Source organism: Nelusetta ayraudi, unplaced genomic scaffold, assembly GCF_046127955.1.
Source record: "Nelusetta ayraudi isolate G7.1 ecotype Tasmania unplaced genomic scaffold, CSIRO-AGI_Nayr_v1 ptg000169l, whole genome shotgun sequence".
Classification (NCBI taxonomy): Eukaryota; Metazoa; Chordata; class Actinopteri; order Tetraodontiformes; family Monacanthidae; genus Nelusetta; species Nelusetta ayraudi.
Window position 1 is genome coordinate 763,823 of NW_027466219.1, and position 18,678 is coordinate 782,500.

At 46.5% G+C, this 18,678-nt stretch overlaps 1 protein-coding gene across 2 annotated transcripts in view; it reads left to right on the forward strand.

Moving 5' to 3' along the window:
- sox1a (SRY-box transcription factor 1a) overlaps positions 1-18,678 on the forward strand; it is a 65,572-nt gene that overhangs the window by 45,622 nt on the left and 1,272 nt on the right. Inside the window, exon 1 of one of the 2 annotated variants that reach the window (XM_076014631.1) lies at positions 8,801-10,316. The exons of the other annotated variant lie outside the window; for it this stretch is intronic. Within the exon in view, the coding sequence (XP_075870746.1) occupies positions 9,474-10,316 (843 nt within the window). The 5' untranslated portion in view covers positions 8,801-9,473. Of the gene's footprint in view, positions 1-8,800; positions 10,317-18,678 lie in introns of those variants that run through there. 2 annotated transcript variants of the gene reach the window in all.

An 18,678-nucleotide genomic window follows, 5' to 3' on the forward strand; every position in this document is an offset into this window, starting at 1 on the left:
AGCCCAGACAGTGCAGTCGATTTAGCTGCGGGGATTTTATCCTGTAAATTACACGTGTCAATATTTGGTGTTTTTCCCTTTTCACTGAAAAGCCCCCATGTTATGCATAATTGACTTTGTCAATATCTCCTCAGTAAAACGTGTCCTGCCTGCCATTGAACTCAACGAAAATTTGAAAAGTCTTCCTTTCGTTCTTGTTTTTGCTTTTCTGAAGGTGCTGTGCTATAGTTGTGTCTAAAAGCGGTGGCACAGGTTGACAGACTGCATGACAACTTGTCAGGGCCTTCCATAGTGACGATCTGATTGACCACCGCAGCTGGTCAGCAAACATTGTCAAGGATTCTTTTTCTAAGACTGTTTGCTATTTCATCTAAGCCACTGGAAATGCTGAGCTGAAGAGGTGTTCCTCCCAAACCAACTGTGACATTGTGAGTGGGATTCAGGCACTGAATTTTAGAGGAACCTTTGTTTTAATTTGCAACTATTTATGGAGGAGCTCAAAGCTGAGTTCCAACAAGAAGGCAGCTGGAACGAAGACTCTCACAAGTTTGCCGGAGTTCACTGAGTCTCTGGAACCATTTAACGGACGTCTCCTAGGAGTTCTTTACGTTGCGTGGAACTGCTCCAGCCCTACCTTTGAACACTGCTGCTTGCGAACGCAGCTTTTCTACATTGATAAAAAAAAGAAAGAAAAGAAACTGATTAAAAAAGAAATCACTTGCTTACAACAAGGGGGCAATGAAAGACGGAGTGACCTTGGGTTGCCGCGTGTGGAGTCCAAGCAGAGCCGAAGCCTTGGATATGGACCAGTCCATCAGCTTGTTCAGTGGCAAACACGGATTGTTTGGATGTGTTTTGAATCGTTGGCAGAAATGTTGGATACTGGACACCGAGTTTGAATACCGTCTCATCTCTGAGAGTCTCGAGTTGGGAATTATAGTGAGCGCGGAGCACTGAGACGAAGCTGAGTATTACGTACTGAGTTAGAATATAGCATATGGTCATTGTACTGCAGCGCAGCGGTGCCAAAACCCCCGGGCCGTGGACTGCTACCGGTCCATAGGTCATTTGGTACCGGGCCGCACAGAAAAAATAATGAACTTAGATAGAGTTAGATTAATTCTGTTTTATTTATTATCTGATGGATTCTATTTTGAAAAATGACCGGGTTCTCTCTGCGACATCCATCTATGGCTCAACAACAACAAGAACAAGAACAATAACAAACAATATTGAGACAGTTCATTTGAACTCTGACACACGCATTAACCTAAGGAGACCTGCAGTCAGGGTTTGCCACGAGTCTAATAGGCAAATAGAAAGCGTACAAGGCGTCCTTCACAAACAAACACACAAACAAACAACAATATCACAGGAGCTCTTGAACCTTCAGGTGGACCTGGTCGCTCGGTGAGAAGAACTCACGGCGCTCTTCGCGGTTCTTCCCTTCACTACTTCAGCTTCCTCTCACCCCCCACCCCCCCTTCCCTTCCCTCATACCCCCACACACACACCACATACACACGCACTAGCATCATGCTGAGCCTTTCTTCGACACGAAAATGTGAAAACATGCATTAAGGCTGGGAACGTGTTGCAGGGTGCATTAGTGGTGCTAACTAGGTGAGAGGTGACCGGAGTGACGAGACGGCCCGACGTCTCCACCCTCTCCACCTGCTTTGCACATCTGCTCGCATCGCTCTCCTTATTCCCCCCCACCCCCGTCTTATCCTTTATTTATGATACTTTATACTTATTTTATTATTATTTATCCATCCTTGTTACCCAGCGCACACGGACGCGTCGCATTCGGCGCATTCGAGTTTTTCTTCCTTTTTTTTCTCTCTCTCGCTCTCCGCCATTTTCCCCAACAAAGATTTTCCATTAATGGACCGTGTGACCCTCCTACTATACTTAAGAACCCTAACTGCCGGCGGGCACACTTTCCATCTAATCACGCCACTCCTTGACCCGCCGCCCCTCCCCCAACTCAACTTTCAATTTCACCCCTTCCCTTCCTTTTCTCCACCGCCGCCCCCCACCACCACCACCACCTCCGTAAATTTTCTGCTCCTCTCGCCTTACAAGAACGCCCCTGTGTTGTTTGCGAGGCCTCGCCTGATAGCCATTAGTGTTACACCCTATTACATCAGTAATGACTGGCTGTGAGCTCTAATTAGAGATGTGTTAGGGAGAGCTGACTTGCCTCCCCCCCTTCGACTCCCCCGCCGCCGCCGCCGCCTCTTTCCTGCCTTTTTCCAGCGGAGCTGTTACAGCGTGACTTGCCTGGCTTGCGGCGACACCATTAGCACGGCGCCTCTAAGAGTTGCAACTCCCGACTGTTGAGGGCTTGGCGTTCATTACGGGCCAATCAGAGGGGAAGGTGTTATGGCTAATTGATAAGGCGAACAATGCATTAAACCTCGTCTCTAATTGCCCCACGGGGAGGAAGAGCGAGCGAGGGAGGGAGAGAGAGGAGGGAGTCCAGGGGAGAAGGAGACGGCGAGGGGAGGTGGTGGTGGTGGTGGTGGTGTGGAAATAAGGCAACGAGTGCTGAAATGGCTGGTGTGCTAATTTTCAAAAATCTGATATTTTTCTCTCACTCTCCTCTCTCTCAAATAATTTCGGCTTTAGGATACGTCTTCATCCAAATGTGCTGTAGACCCCTCCCACCCCCCCCCCCACCACCACCACAATTTTTTCTCTTCGCCCGTCTTGAATAATGGGATGTTTCTCCTGGGTTTGTCATCTGTGATAAGATGATTATCTGAAAGGTCTGTGGCACATTGTGAAGAGAGTCTCGCCTTCTCCGCTGGAGTAGGTAATCCTGGCTAATAGCATTATGGACACAGTGTTTTCCTAAAGCCCGTGATTATCCACTGCTGTTTGCTGTGGGATTGACACTGGCCTTGCTGCTCTCTCGCTCACTCACTGCCTCTCCCTCCCTCCTTGCCTCTCTCTCACTCCCTCCGTGTCATCCTGTCTTCGACTCACCACTCCATCAAGCCCTTATGCTCTTCTCTTACAATTTGCAGAGAGACGAAGATGAAAATAGAGCAGAAGGAGCAACAAAAGAACAAAATTGCTTGCGGACAAGGGTCCCAGGATTTGAATGGTATGTTATGTTCTCTCTGTCAAGAAATCACACTCTGTGTTTGTCACTCTGGGCTCACCTTTCTCCTCTTAACAAGTCGGTGGCGGCTGGATGTTTACCGGCGCATGTTAGTCCTCGGCAACGAAGGGCCGCTGTGTAGTGGTGGGATGAAATGTTCATAGATTTCTAGAAGGATAAAACTGCTGGAAATGAATAACTGCTGTGGTTCTACTCAAGACATAGTCATACATATTTATATATATATATATACATATATATATATATATAGGTATATACATTTATATATAATGTACATTTATATATTCATTTATAAGACAGGGGCCAATTTTACCTCTCAGAATGCGGCTCAGCTCTGGGTTTTTGCAAATTTTGCCATTCCATCAAGTGTGAAATCATGTACGACATCGGAAAGTCGGAATTCAAATTAACTACTTGCATTATTTTTTTATTTGTGACATTTTGTTCTTAAATATTGCTGCCGCCCCCCCTCCCATCTTTAGACAGTGGTTGCTCGCTCTGAATTCCCGCCTAAGCAGGCAGGGAATTTGCTTTCTGTCTGGTATTATTTCACAGTACACCTGATAGATTTCGGCAGAAGAAAAGAAAAACAAATTCCAGTCGAAGGCTCGCAAGCTATTAAGCGCGTCTCGCTTTTTTGTCGTCGGTCTCCAAAATTAATACGCTGTGTGTGTGTGTGTGTGTGTGTGTGTGTGTGTGTGTGTGTGTGTGTGTGTGTGTGTGTGTGCGTGTGCGTGCGTGCGCGTGTCGTTGCTTCTCACCGGCGCTATGAGGTTTTTGAGTGGGTTAGCGATCCGAGCCGAGACCTCTGATTTTAGCCAATTGGCTCGCTGCTCCTCCCTCAACACTTTCAGCCCTGAACCCGACCTGAAATCTCTCTTAATGCCCCTCCAGCACCGCCGCTGCGCTCCTTCGCCACTCTGTGTCAATCTCCCGCTCATTGGGAAATGTCGCCGCCGCGCTCTTGTGTTGTCAACTGTGCTCTCACGTTGGAGGTCCCGTGAACTGTAAAAATTCAATTTACCGATCTATTTTTTTTTCATCCCCAACAATAACATGCATCTACTGCCTGTTGATGAAATGCCCGGATAAAATAAAAGCTGCACTTTTCAGAAACGCGCAGCTGTGAAGGCTGCCCCTTTGTGATGTCACAAAGGGCACAGACACCTGTTCCACCTTGACAAGTGACAGGACTCCACCTCTTGGTTTCTTCATTTCTTACCCCTCCCAAACACCTAGATAGATAGATAGATGAATACTTTATTATTGTGAGACCTTCCAGGTCTCACACAAAAAAAAACATTGGTTTTAGCAGGAATCTAAAACAGAGCATTTTTTGACAAAAGGCTGTAAACTACAGTATTTCTCCAGAATTAATCAAGTGAGACTGCTCTGCCGCAGTCTGGGGGGTGGAAAAAGGAAAGACGGAAAAAGGTCAAACATCAGAGCCTTGAGTGAAGAAGTGTTTTGTAAAGAAGCTAATTAGCTGCCCAGTCTCTATTTCTGTCCGGTTTGGCACCACCGCACTTTTTCTTTTACACATGCACCCCTTGCCCTTCTCCCCCAGCATTTTCTTCTTTTTTTTCCCCTCCCACTTCGGCTCTGCCAGCCGAGGCAGATGGATGTGCGGCTGCGGCGGCGACACCTGCCAGCGACAGCGGCTACAAGTCAGGCGGAGTCTGGCAGCTCGGAGCAGCCTCAGAGCCAGGACGCTGCAACAGGCGGGGAGAGGCAACCAACCTACATCACCCCTCCACCCCCCGTGGTGTTTGCACAACAAATGGAAGGGTGGGTGGTGGAGGGGGGGCGGGGAGGGCATGTGAGCGTGAGACTGTAGGAGAGAACAAAAATCAACAGTTACGTGGTCTTTGTTTGGCCTGCGAGCTCGGAAGACGCCTCGCGGGCCAGAACTACATCTAATTGGATATTGTGAAGTTCCCCGTGTGAGGCAATATTTGATGATTGGAGGATGCCATTGTTGGACGGTGTTGCAAAACGCTGAATACAGACAGACAGCCTCAAGACGTCAATACCATACCGTGTGAGCACGCACACACACACACACACTACACACACACTCACACTCACACAAACACACAAGCATAAACTCACACAATAATACACTCACACACATTAACACACTCCCACAAACACACACTCACATACACTAACACACACGCTAACACTCATACCCCACGCACACACACTAACCCACTCACATAGAAACACACACACACACACACACTAACACTCACACACACACACACACACTCCTCCTCCTCCACCTGTCTTTGCATCCTCCCATACAGCAGTGAATGGGAGTGGGGATCCAGGAAGGAGGCAGCGGGGCTGCAGGGCTCCTCCTCGAGTCCTCGCCCCTCCTCCCCAAATGCGGCACAGCTGCCTTTCAGAACCCCGCCGCTCCAGCCCCATTCATCCTGGAGAGCAAAAAAAGAAAAAAAAGAAAAAGTGTCTATTTATTAGAATACTTGTTTTGCATTGTTCTGTGCCACACAAAAGACGCTTCATTATGTCAGAAGCAAGCCCCTCTTGCGGGGCGAAACAATAACTTGGAATTGTCCCTCTCTCCTTTTTTTTTTTTTTTTTTTTTTTTTTTTTAGTGTATAATAAATGTCATTTCTTCTTGTCTCTGCCCCTCAGTGTGTGTTGAGTGGTGGGTTTGGGCACCGGGCACGGACGGCCTTGGCGCTCGAGCAGACAGATTGTAATGGGAGAAGCGGTCTTACATGAGGCTTTAGAGGGTTTAGGACGGCTTTAGGAGTGTGGAGGAGGAGGAGAAAAGCTGCCCGCCTGGTGTGGAGCAGAAGGGAAGCGAGTTTGACCATGCGTAAGTTCACACACACGCGACACTTTTACGCACGGGAGGATGGATGGGTAGTCGGCGTTTTGAACCTGAAAATGCCATATTGTACCACATTCATTTTTATTTTCTCTTTAACCTAATGTGAAAACGGCGCCGATAAATAGAATTAAGAATTAAAGCGCGTTTAAAAAGCCGTGATTGTTACCAGGCTTCATTCAGAGGCGCGTCTAATCTTTCCGGTTTCTGTTTTTTTTTTTTTTTTTTTTTTTTCCTCGTACAAAGAGATCGTCAGTTTGACAGCGTTCCCTCTGTGCGTGGTGGGCTGGTGCGCTACCGTGCCGTTGCTTTTTCGCCGGTTCCGTTTGATTTCTTTATTTCTGTTTCTGCCACAACCGGCTGCACTGCGCGCTCTCTCAGAGAGGTGCGCCATGTGGTGGGAGTGTGTGAAGGAGTGCTGCTGCTGCTACTACTGCTGCTGCTGCACTCTGGCTGCTTATTTCCTATCGATATTTAGATTATGCCCTCTCGGTGTGTGTCATTTATTTATTTATTTATTTTTAATTTAATTTTATTTATGTTTTGCGTTGCAGGAGTGCTCATCAACCCATCTTTGTGGGCTCGAAAACAAATCACCTTTCTTCTCATGCTTCGCCCACTTTCGCGTCCTGTTCAGCAGCAGGTGATCACGAGTTCCTGTTTTCATCCGTCCACCACCGCAAACTGCGTGTAAATCGTCGGCTCCTCGTTCAGGTTTAGTGCTTGACGCCGATTAGAGAGAAAAGAGGGGAAAATAAGACGGTTCACATCAGGAATTAACTGAGATGTTCGTGCACATTTGGGTTGTTGCGACTGGCTTCAACGGCGCGTATCAACTGTTTGTCAGCGTGTTTGGGGGTGGGGGGTGAAAGTGTGTGTGTGTGTGTGTGTGTGTGTGTGTGTGTGTGTGTGTGTGTGTGTGTGTTGGATAACTGCTTTGACCCTTGCCTCCACGGTCACGCAACACCGTCGCCGCGCACGCATCCTGTTGCAGCGGCCGCGCACAAAAGGAACGGGCAGCTTTGAAAAGAGGTTTGTTAAAAGGGGGGTTTGGGTGGGTGGGGGAGGAGGGAAAGAGGGGTCCCAGTGTCCGTGTGCGGGCTGACCCTCCCCACCCACCCCCCACACCCCCTTAAACAAGCAGCGATTATAATTCTAAACGTTAACTCATCTGTAAATAGGTTTTATTAAAAAAAATAATAATAAATACTACCCTGTTTACATGTTTATTAGCATCGTTTTTGCGCTTTGTTGAATAATAGCGTGTATTGAAAATTAATAACTTCGTCACATTTAAATTAATAGGGCTGTTTCTTAATGATCCTTCACATTTTTATTTTGAATATTCAAATAAAATGTGTTTTTTCATTTTTGTACATCAAATGCACCATCCAAAAATAGAAATCTTGATTTAAAAAATGTAATTTAATTGACACTGAAATTTAGCAATATTTCGAAATATTTTCCTGTATTTTCCCCTTATTCCGGTGCACAAACGCTTCCTGCTGTATCGACGCGGCGTCTGTGTTGTTTTACTTTGAATTGTGTGTTTACTGCCGTGACGACTCATACGTGGCACCACGTGGGCTCATCATCCATCGTCATCTGCCCCCCGGGGACCCTGCAGCCACATTGGCCCCGGGACCGGGCCTTCTATTGACCAAGCGGGTTAACTACAGCATCACATGGATCCGTGCGAGTGATCCCGCTCCCTCGGGCCCCGAACACAGAGCTACAGCGAGCTTAGCTTCAATTAAAATAATACAGGCAAGGGGGGAAAAACACAGCAAAGGGCGATTAAATCGTTAGTCTCGCCGCGGGGAAGTGGTATTTCGTTTTCCCTTTCAATTAGAGGTTGATTGGGCTTTTCAGGGGAGGTCAGCTGTGAAATCTGAATTATATATGTGTGGAGCCGAAGACACGTAGGGCCGCTCTCCTGCTCTCCTCTGCCGGCTTGCGGACGACTCACTTGACGCTTACGTTCAATACGGAGCGTAAAAACATGTGGCACAGAGGCGCGCGCGCGCACACACACATAAACACACATACCGCATATGTTTACGGCGGTCCTTCTTTACATCTTATGCTTCCCATAGAAACACACACACACACACTCTCTCTCTCTCTCTCTCTCTCTCTCTCTCTCTCTCTCACTTTATCCCCCCCCCCCCCCCCTCTCTCTCTCTCTCTCTCTCTCTCCCTCTCTCTCTCTCGCACACACACACGCACAGAAAAAAAATCTGTCACGCAAACATGCACCACGCTCCCGCAGGACCCACTCAGCTCCGCCAGCAGACGGCGATAACGCGGCTCCAGCACGTCATTGTGTGGCTTCTCCTGTTGGACACATTATTTATTTCTAACCCCCCTCTCACTCTCTCCGAAAATAAAATAAAAAATAAAAAATTGAAATCCTCCACGCCCAACTCTTACTCACCATAACTACATTTTCATCGCAGACCTCATAGTAGGAATAATTCCAGGTGCTGCTGATGGATTTTGAAGGAGCGTCACATCTCCATCATGCTGAATTGCTTTTGAGCGGTGGTGGATGTGCACTGCACTCGGGCCCGGAACGCATGCAGTTGGATTTTGGGGGATATAAGCCCGCTGAAGATGTGTTGAACACACCACGAACGTACTTTTGGGAGCCAATCAGATAAGAAGTTGAATTCACTCGCCATGCAGGCTGAGAAACAAACAAACAAAAATAGGAAACCTGTTCACATCTGAGAGATCTCCTCCGGGGTTGTTCTTTTTAATCAGCAGCGAGAGCCTCATTTCTTTTTCTTCTTTCAAGATAAAAATATGTTTGAGTCATGGCAGCGCGCTCGCCCACCGCCTCCTGGCCGCTCCTCTACTTGCACTGCGAGCAAATCTGAAGTTATTTTTGTTTGGCTGAAGTCTCTGAGAGCGCGTTTGGAGATTTCAAATGTCTTGTGCTATTTGTGGGACTGGCCCTCCTCTCAGCCTCCTCCTCCTCCTGTCTCCCTCCCTCCCTCCCCTCCTCATCCACCCGTGTGCTTTGCCTCTATGCTCCTTTAGTCACCTGACCAAACGCCATGCAAATCACTCTGCTGCTGGAGCCCCATTGGCCGCTTGTGACTCATTTAACCGCTGTCAGTGCGCATCATATGGCTGCCGCCTTTAACCAACTTCTCAACTCCGACGGGGAAAGTGCACGGCTCCGATGCGCATTCTCTCACAGTGGATGTGAAGCAGCCTCGGCGACGACAGGGCGCAGCCGCGGTTTCAGCAGCAGCATCTTTTTCTTCCCCCCCGCCGCCGCATCCGATTTCGGATTAATTTTCTTTTTTCGCCGCGTGTTTGCTTCATTTGGGCACTCATTTTTCCAGCCGCTCTGCGCGCACTCGAGCCCGCGTGCGCCTCGACTCGCCGCGTGAAACAGACTCATTGTTTGTTTTTGTTTTTTCCCTTCCTCTCTTTCTTGTTGGCGAAGTTTTCACAACAGCCGGGTGAATGTATAGCATGATGATGGAAACCGACCTCCACTCCCCCGGCCCCCAAACCAATACGAACTCGGGCCAAACGGGGCCGAACGGTGCCAACAAGGCGAACCAGGAGCGCGTGAAGAGACCGATGAACGCCTTCATGGTGTGGTCGCGGGGACAGCGCAGGAAGATGGCACAGGAGAACCCCAAGATGCACAACTCCGAGATCAGCAAGCGGCTGGGCGCCGAGTGGAAGGTGATGTCCGAGGCTGAGAAGCGTCCCTTCATCGACGAGGCGAAGCGGCTGCGGGCGATGCACATGAAGGAGCACCCGGATTACAAGTACCGACCCAGGCGGAAGACCAAGACGCTGCTGAAAAAGGACAAATACTCCCTCGCCGGCGGACTGCTTTCCGGGCCCAGCGGGGGCGCTGGAGTTGGCCTGGGCGTCGGGATGAGTTCATCCGGGGTCGGACAGAGGTTAGAGAGCCCCGGGGGCCACGGAGGGTCCGCCGGCTCCGGCTACGCGCATATGAACGGCTGGGCGAACGGTGCGTACTCCGGCCAGGTGGCGGCGGCGGCGGCGGCCGCGGCGATGATGCAGGAGGCGCAGCTCGCCTACAGCCAGCACCCGGGCGGCGGCGCGCACCACCACCACCACTCGCACCACCACCACACGCACAACCCGCAGCCCATGCACCGCTACGACATGACGGCGCTGCAGTACAGCCCCATCTCGAACTCGCAGAGCTACATGAACGCGTCGCCGTCGGGCTACGGCGGGATCAGCTACGCGCAGCACCAGGGCTCCGGCGTCTCCTCCTCGGCTGCCATGGGGACGTTGGGCTCGCTGGTGAAGTCGGAGCCGAGCGTAAGCCCGCCCGTCAGCAGCACACACTCACGGGGCCCCTGTCCCGGAGACTTGAGGGAGATGATAAGCATGTATTTACCCACCGGAGAGCCCGGGGACCCGTCCATGCAGAGTAGACTCCATGCCTTGCCGCAGCATTACCAGAGCGCCACGGCTGGAGTGAACGGGACGGTCCCTCTAACACACATTTAAAAGTCACCCCAGAATAATCGAAAACTTGCAAAACGAACACATAACCAAATATTTACCTCTTTTTTAAACGCCCTCCTACCCGGTTCCCCCCCGAGAACTACCTGCATTTTGTACAGAATGTTTATTATAATTGTAAATGAAGGATAAATAGCATATTCATCTCGGCTTCTTTCCCCCCCACCGATAGCCACCCGTGGAGTTATTTAACGGATATGATGCTGAGATGTTGGATATTGTGTCATCTTCTACTTCTTCTTCTTCTCCTTCTTCTTCTTCTTCTTACTTTTTTCTTTCCCATTTAACTTCACGGTGGTTGAAGGTTAACGCCAGGTTCACACGGGGATGTTTGGTTTCATTGTCTTTATAATTTGGGTATAGGTTTGGGTGGGCGGGGGTGGGGCGGGGGGGGTCTCTGTAAGTTATTGAAAATAAGATAACGTGTCATAAACTTAAAGGAAGTGCTTTAAAAGATATGGGGGGATCTCGCAATCCTTTTTAAAAACATTTGTTTTCATTTGCAGAGGCCTGTGTCTGAATTCTTGGAAGTCATCTCTTTCAATTGTAACACTAATTATTGTAAATTGTGAATAATTTTAATATTTTAAAGGATGACGGGCAACTGCTGATGTAATTTAAGTGCTTTTCTGCAAGCGAAAAGCCCTGGTATTGCAATGAAGAATTGAATAAATTTCTCAATATGTTGCTTTGATTCTTAAACCCACGGTTCTAGATTTATTATTATTATTATTCTCTAATGGAACGAACACACACTCACACACAACCAACCTGCTATTCTCAAACGAGTGTTTTTTTGTTTTTGTTTTTTCTGAGGTTTAAGTTCAACGTTAATGAGTGAACGTCCTCCCGAGACAAATATCAGGCCGTTTATATTTTTGACAGCGCTGCTCGACACGGATCCCTTCAGTCTTTCAATGCTCTAATTGTTTGCGCGTAATTGTGCGTAAAAGCTCCGGTGTGCAGGCCTCCAAGAAACCATATAGTCACAGTGACGTTTCATGGACAACTTGTACAAGGCAGCAAATGTAATACAATTATTTCTTCACATAAATGTGAAGAAAATATTTTAATAGTTTAGATGGAACATATTGACAGAAATCAGCTTAATATTAATAATATGGCCTCTTAATATGTTTTAATATTAAGAGGCTAAGATGGGTATATTCATTATTCTTTGCGCAGATTTTTATTAACATCAAAACATATATAAAAATGGTCCCTTAAGGCCTGATATGAAAAACCACCTGTTATCTAAATGTTTTTGTTAAAGAATATAAAGTGGACTTTGAGGAATTTATATTGAGGCGTTTCTATCCGATGCAAAATAAAAGAGTAATAGGAAAAAATTTTTTAAATGGTTAATATTTTAGAATTATATTTTATAGAACATAATGAGGAGTTGTGCATTTTCCTCAGGATTTCTTAAGGAGGTCACATAAGACTTTCATGCAGTAAAATATTATAGAACCGTTTGTCTAAATATAGACAAACATGAATGTTTAACGTTTCAATATATATATATCGATATTTATATATATACACAATTAAATGCTGTTAAATCGTAGATTTTCAAAAAATATATTATTATTTCTTTGATTTTTTTTTTTTTAACACTTCGAAACTTGTGACTAACGAAGAAACAGTTTCTATACAATAATGAATTATTGCTTCCAAAGAGTGTGTGTGTGTGTGTGTGTGTGTGTGTGTGTGTGTGTGTGTGTGTGTGTGTGTGTGCTTCAACGATCTTTCCCTGGAACTGGTTCATTTCCCAGCCGCTGCGCTCCGAGGCATGGAGTCCTTTTTAATAACCCGCCTTATATCTCTCTGGGCATTCAGTTACAGCCGAGAACAAACACCACAACTAGCGGATAATATATCTTAGCGTGCCGATCAGCAGTGAAACAGGCCCGTGGGACGCGACGGTGACCTATAAACAGCTGAAAGTTACATATCAGCCGACGATGTTTGCCTTCAGACAAAGTGGTTCAAATACTAAATATTACTGATCGCAAAACAATTTCTTTAACTTTGAGAATCGGGTTTGTGATACGTGTTTGGTCATGGGGAGAAACGAGAAATTTAACATTGGCGTTTTATGGGATTGAAAAAAAATAAAGCTATTATATTTTCCCGGGAAAATATAACCAGTGTTTAAAAATAATCAAGGTTTTCAAACATGCTCAGCCACACTGTTGCACTCGCAAAATGAGGATTCATCAGATTTTTTAAAAAAGATGTAAATGTGTCGTTTTTTAAATGTGAATTTTGTCAATATTTGAGCTTGAGCTATTGTACGGAGAGAGAAAGATGCATTCAGATTATCAATCCTCCTATAAAAGAATGGAAATTAATTAGGAAATTACATCATTTTTATTTATTTTTTTGACAGGCCACTGCTGCTTTTGACGCGCACTGTTTAATAGGCCCCATATGTAGATACGGTGCTAATCGCCATAAACATGTAAATGAGGTTGAATTTATGCCTACTTAGGTATTTTTTTTAAATCAATTAATCTCAAATACATAGTTAAGGGGAGGGGATGGTAGGGGGGGGCGTATTTCACACTGATAAAGACTTGCGTGGTATGTCAATTAAACCTGTTAAGGCCGCACACGCAGCGGAGCGCGGAACGTCATGGGCTTGAAGAAATCAGAGCTTTTTTTTCTTCTTTTTTTTCGTCTGGAAGTGACTTTAAATTCCGGAAGCCGGAGAAAAAAGGAGCCGCATCTGTGGCCACATCTCCGCCATACAGTCCCCCCCCCCCTGCTATGTGTTTTAATGGGAGCGATGGTGCTTCTGTCTTTCTTTCTTTCATATTATTTTTTTTCTCCCCTCCCCTTCCCCTCCTTTGTGCCTTATCAGTCGATGTGAAGAGATGCGGATTACAGCGCTGAAAGCTCGCAGAGGCGGAGCAGCGTCACGGCGCGTCGCCGCGCTCCAAAAGAGGAGCGTTCTGGCAAATTTAACCCGAATAAATGACACCTTGGGGTAGAGAGGGGGGCGAGGGGGGAGAAGGCGCGCACTAGCATCGGCGGCGCGCCCCACTCTCTCCCCCCACCACCACCCCGTGCGTGCACGCGCCTCGCTGACCGGGGCCCCCAATAAATCTCTCTCCACCGTGCGCTCCTCTTATCTTGTAGCCAGCGATATATTCCGCGCGAGGAGGCCATCAGCTCCGGCGCACACTGCGGCTGCTCGTAAAGCCCCGATCCCTTGCACTCCCTGTCCTAAATGGGGATAATTAGCGTCACTTTATCACGCCTCTGCATATTTTCTCCGCGTCTGCCCCCTCCTCCTTCCTTTTCCTAAAAAAAAAAAGGAAAAAAAAATTACCAAGCAGCCCCTGCTCTCGTCGCCCGCTCTGTCACAGAAGATTATGGAGACAGATTGCACACAGAGCGAATGTGCCGGGCGAGATTAGCGCGGAATAGAGAAAGCAACTGGGCCAATGAATTCCTCGGAAGGGCCTTATCGTGCAATTACACGTTGACATGTTTAACAATCTTGCTGCCTCTTAATCCTGCAGCGCTGCTCTATCTACCCACAGCTATGCTACCGCGCTATGACGCCGGCGCGCAGACCTAATGCGCCAAAACGCTGCGCAAATGTCCCAAAAGTTGCGCACGGGGGGATGCTGCGTTTCTCAAACTTTGACCAGCGTCGTTTATTATGATAATTACTATTATTTATTTTTTTCCCCCTCATTTCCTATTTCCACCCTACATTTTATCGAATAGCTCCTACTGGAACTATATAAGCACAGGTGAGATACGTGTAAATAAAAATGTGCTGATATATATGTACATATATATATATATATATATATATATATATATATATATATATATATATATATAGTTTTCCCTCTAACATTCACCAATAAGTGTAATCAAAGCATATCCCTCTTGCTTAATTGCACTTTTTTACATTTTTATTTAATTATCTATTTTTGCAGTTGTCATGCGCTAACCAGCACACACCATCACCACTGGCACCCCCCCTTTCCCCTTTCCCCTCAGCCTGGCGGTGTATCTGGGCCTGTGTGGGAGTGATTGTGGGGCGCCACTGCAGGAATTTGGCAGCGGCCGCTGTTTGGAGAGCCGCCCCACGCTGAGTCCCATTCAGCGGCCAGCGCGCTGTGAGGTTGGGAAGTTTCACTCAGCCATACAAGTCCAATGGCCCCCACAAAGGCGATTACAAGCCCCGGCGCATTCCTGTAGGGACCTGGGAGCGGCGCAGGTGCGAGGGGGAGGGTGGGGGGAGTGGAGGGACCCCGAGGGTGTAGCCCGTCAGAGCGGCGATTACATGGAATCGGGACGGTGCCGAGGCCACACATTACCAAAGTTGTAGGATGCAGCGTGTCAGGGGTGGAGGAGAGAACGTTGGAGTTTAGTTGGAGGGATGGGATTCACTGAGACCACGAGTCCAGTCACCACATGGAACACAGTTGCATTGAAAAAATATTTAAAAATAAAAAATAAAAAATGAAAGGCTTGGCAGAATACCAAACTGTCCCGTTTGGGAATGAGACATTTGCTTTTCAAAAATTATTAATAATTGTTGTCTGCTTCTATGTGTTTCCAAAACTTCCCATCCACTGATGGTAATGTTTGAAGATGTGAAATCACGTCACATTTAAATAAAGATAAAAATAAACTTTTTTTTTTTTTTTTTTTTTTTTAACTTTGTCAGTTACAAAAGTGAATATCAAAAAAATCAAATCAATTTATCGGTATCCTCGGTCAGAGATGCAAATAGAGAAATCCAATTAACAGCCCTAAAAATGCTAATTAAATTGTCGAGGTCGTACATATTTTAATTATATTTTTAAATTGTTTCCCACTTCAGCAAGCACAAACATAATTGGGTCAAAGAGTGTAAATTAATCAAGAAACGTGGTGTTGTGGCACTGCCCCTGTGTGGCCAAAATAAAATCACTTTTTGCACAACTACAAATTTGTTGGTGGGTTAACTTGTGTGACGCTCCCGTTGAAGGGAGTTCCAGAACAGCAGAGTGAAAAGTCTTCATCGTCTATTTACGGTGTGTCAAGTAGCTCAGCCTAGTTTTCAGGGGTTGAAATTTCTCCCTTTTAATCAAGTTAGTACAAAAGTAAATAATTTCCTGCATATAAAACACTAAAAGTAAATCACATTTTGCTTTTTTCTAACAACAGTTTGAGTGTTGTACAAAAAGTTCAAGAATTAAAATCCACTCTTTGCTCTTTTTTTCCTCCTACTGCTAAGACAGTTTTGGAAATCAACTTTTCGTGATGTCACAAAGGGTACCAATACCAGTGGGTTAGTAAAAACACCCTACCTAGTTTCTCCTTCCACCCTTCCTTTGGAAGGTCCATCAAAGTATCAGTGTTAGCCGGAAGCTAAAATTGAATGTGTTTGTTTCTTTGAATGTAAACTAAGGGCTGAATGCTCCATTTTCTCGATGTCTATACAGTCTATCTGACAACCAAGTGTGTAACTGGCACCACTGCAGTTGGAGATGCAAGATGAAGATCCGACAATATGGGAATTTTAAATATGATTGAATCAGGAATGCAAAACAAACGATTGATATTTGGAATGGATCCAGGTCTCACTCACTTTAAGGTGTTGAGTACATTTTGCACTCGTCTCCACATCCAAGACAGCACGCTGCGTCTCCCGTGGTCTGTAATTGATGCAGTGCACATCTGTTGACGGTGCTGTGAAACTGCACAACGTCAGAGTAGCTGGTTGGACTTCGCCAACATCGGGATGAAGACAATGACTGACTTTTCCCTCTCCCACTTGTCTGGTTTATTCAGTCATTTTACCTCATTTTACCCTCAGTTGCTCACAACCCTGCTCACTTGTGTCTGTTTAGTGCAGTTCAAAGTTAATTTGTTTTCAAAGTGTTGCTGCGCAGATTGAATTTTTCACTTTGCCTTTATTCGTTTCAAGCGGGTTTTGTGTCAGGTTAGTCATTTTGACTGAACCAATTTTCGGTACTTTTTCCTTTAATAGCACAACTCGAATGTTTTAATGGATTTAATGGGAAAAAGTGCAATAGACCATTTGATTCCACTTAAATTTGATTTCATTAAGAGCTTTATCTTTTTTTTTCCCCCCTCTTTCTTTCGGGCAAATCCCACAACCATCTCCATTATCGTCACCACGGTGGAGTTTTCCACGTCTCCTCAACCTCCAATGAATCAGGAATTCCTGTTTGGTTTTCCTGGTTGTTTACATCAGTTGCTTATCTGAATGCATAGCCCACCCACTCACTATTTACAGCATACGTATGTGCACTTATATGAATGGACAGATCTCTCAGTTTCTAAAGTGGTCCTTCAGCTGTTACACACACTAGACCCTGTTGAGCGGATTCGGAGCCTGATTGGCCCCCTCCTCAGGCAAGCCAGAACTCCTCAAGATTGAGTCAGGGCCCAGCTTGACGTCTGCGTTGCTCCTGGGCTGCCGCTGACCAAAGACCAGCAACAGCCAATCGTAAAGAGCCGTCTGGGAAGCATCAGCAGCTGGATGTGCCTTGAACAGCACCTGCGCTGTCTTTCCAGTCGGGCTTCACCCATAATTCTTTATTCCCCCTCTTGTTTTTGGTGGAGATGACAAGGCGCACAGGAACGCCAAGACTGACACCTTATTGTCCCATATAATCTTTTTCCCAAAGTTCTGTTTGTTCACACCAGCATCTTTGAGATCTCCTGCCTGTGGAATCCCACACTAGAATTGTGGCGATTGTCCAGCGTGTGAGTTAGGAAGCCAAAGTTTGGTGTGTTGTACTGGTTGAAGACGTCCATATGAGTAAACAAATTCACGTCTGTGTGTGTGTGTGTGTGTGTGTGTGTGTGTGTGTGTTTGGACTCAGGAGCAAAATGTCTGCAGACAGTCTGAACTGTAATTGCAAAAGTATGATTTATCTTGGTTAAATTTGCCAGAACGCCACCAGCATCATGTATCAGCCATCGACTGACCTGCTGCCTGTCCAGCATCACCGCTACAGTGAAGCCATATCCATAAAAAAAACACTACAAGAGATCTTCTCTTTGGCCTCATTATTTCATTAGAGCGCAACAAACAGGTGGATAAGATGCTCCCCCTCCTCCTCCACCTACCCCCCCCCCCCTCCCCGATGTGTGTTTGTGTGTTCGACACATAAACAGCGCTTCCCCTCTATCGCTGGCCCGCACATGTCCGCAGCCACCAGATGCTGCGAAGGATTTCTGACCCCCGGTGGCAGGCGATAACTCTGCGGGCGGCGGTGACCGGGTTAATGAGGGGTCAAAGGCTTCGCATAAGAAACAGCGCTTTTATGGCGGCTGCATCGCGCTGATAGGCGTTTTGAACCAGCCGACCTCTGACCCTTGCGGCCGTTTAGATCGCCCCCCCCCCCCGCGATTGGAGCCCGTGAAGGATGCGTTCCCACCCACCCTCACCTCCCCCTCCCGGCCGTGCATCCTCAGGGGGGCTGCGGAGAAATTGCGGCTAATGATTATAACCCCAATCAATTTGTTTTTCCACCGCCGTTAGATTGTTGTCGCCGGTCGGAGGGGCATTAGAGGGGCGGCGTGCGTTTGATTCATCTGTAATTTAAATGGATAACCTGCCGAGTGAAGCCCGTGTCCGCCCGCGTGGTTTCCCTTCACGAGGGGTCGCGAGGGTATCAAACATCTCGCGGCGCAATGAAAATAATAAATGCATCCAGCCATTCATTTTTAATACTTCCTGAACTCAGGGTGTCTGGAGCCTCGCTATTTCATAATAAATACAATATATATATTAAAAAAAAAGAGCACGTATATAGCATATATGGCACAATAAATCATTTTTGACTCAGTTACAAATCCAAACTACGATTTTATTTTCTCTCATTGTGATATGAAAAGACAAACAGGGAAAAAAAAAAATCTCCCACTTGATGATAATTAAAGGCTCCTCATTGACTGACTTAACGTTTGATTCAAGATTATTGACTGTCGCTTCTTTCTGTTCCTGCTAAAACGATGGGAAAGTCTCCCGAGCTGCTGAAGCTCCTCACTCGGTTCCACTTTCACTTCTCTGTTGATGTTCTGACGGCGAACGGCTCCGCTGAGCCCTCGTTTTAAACGTCTCGGATGCTTTTCTTTCTTCGTATTTGAAAAAAAAAAAAAAAATCTC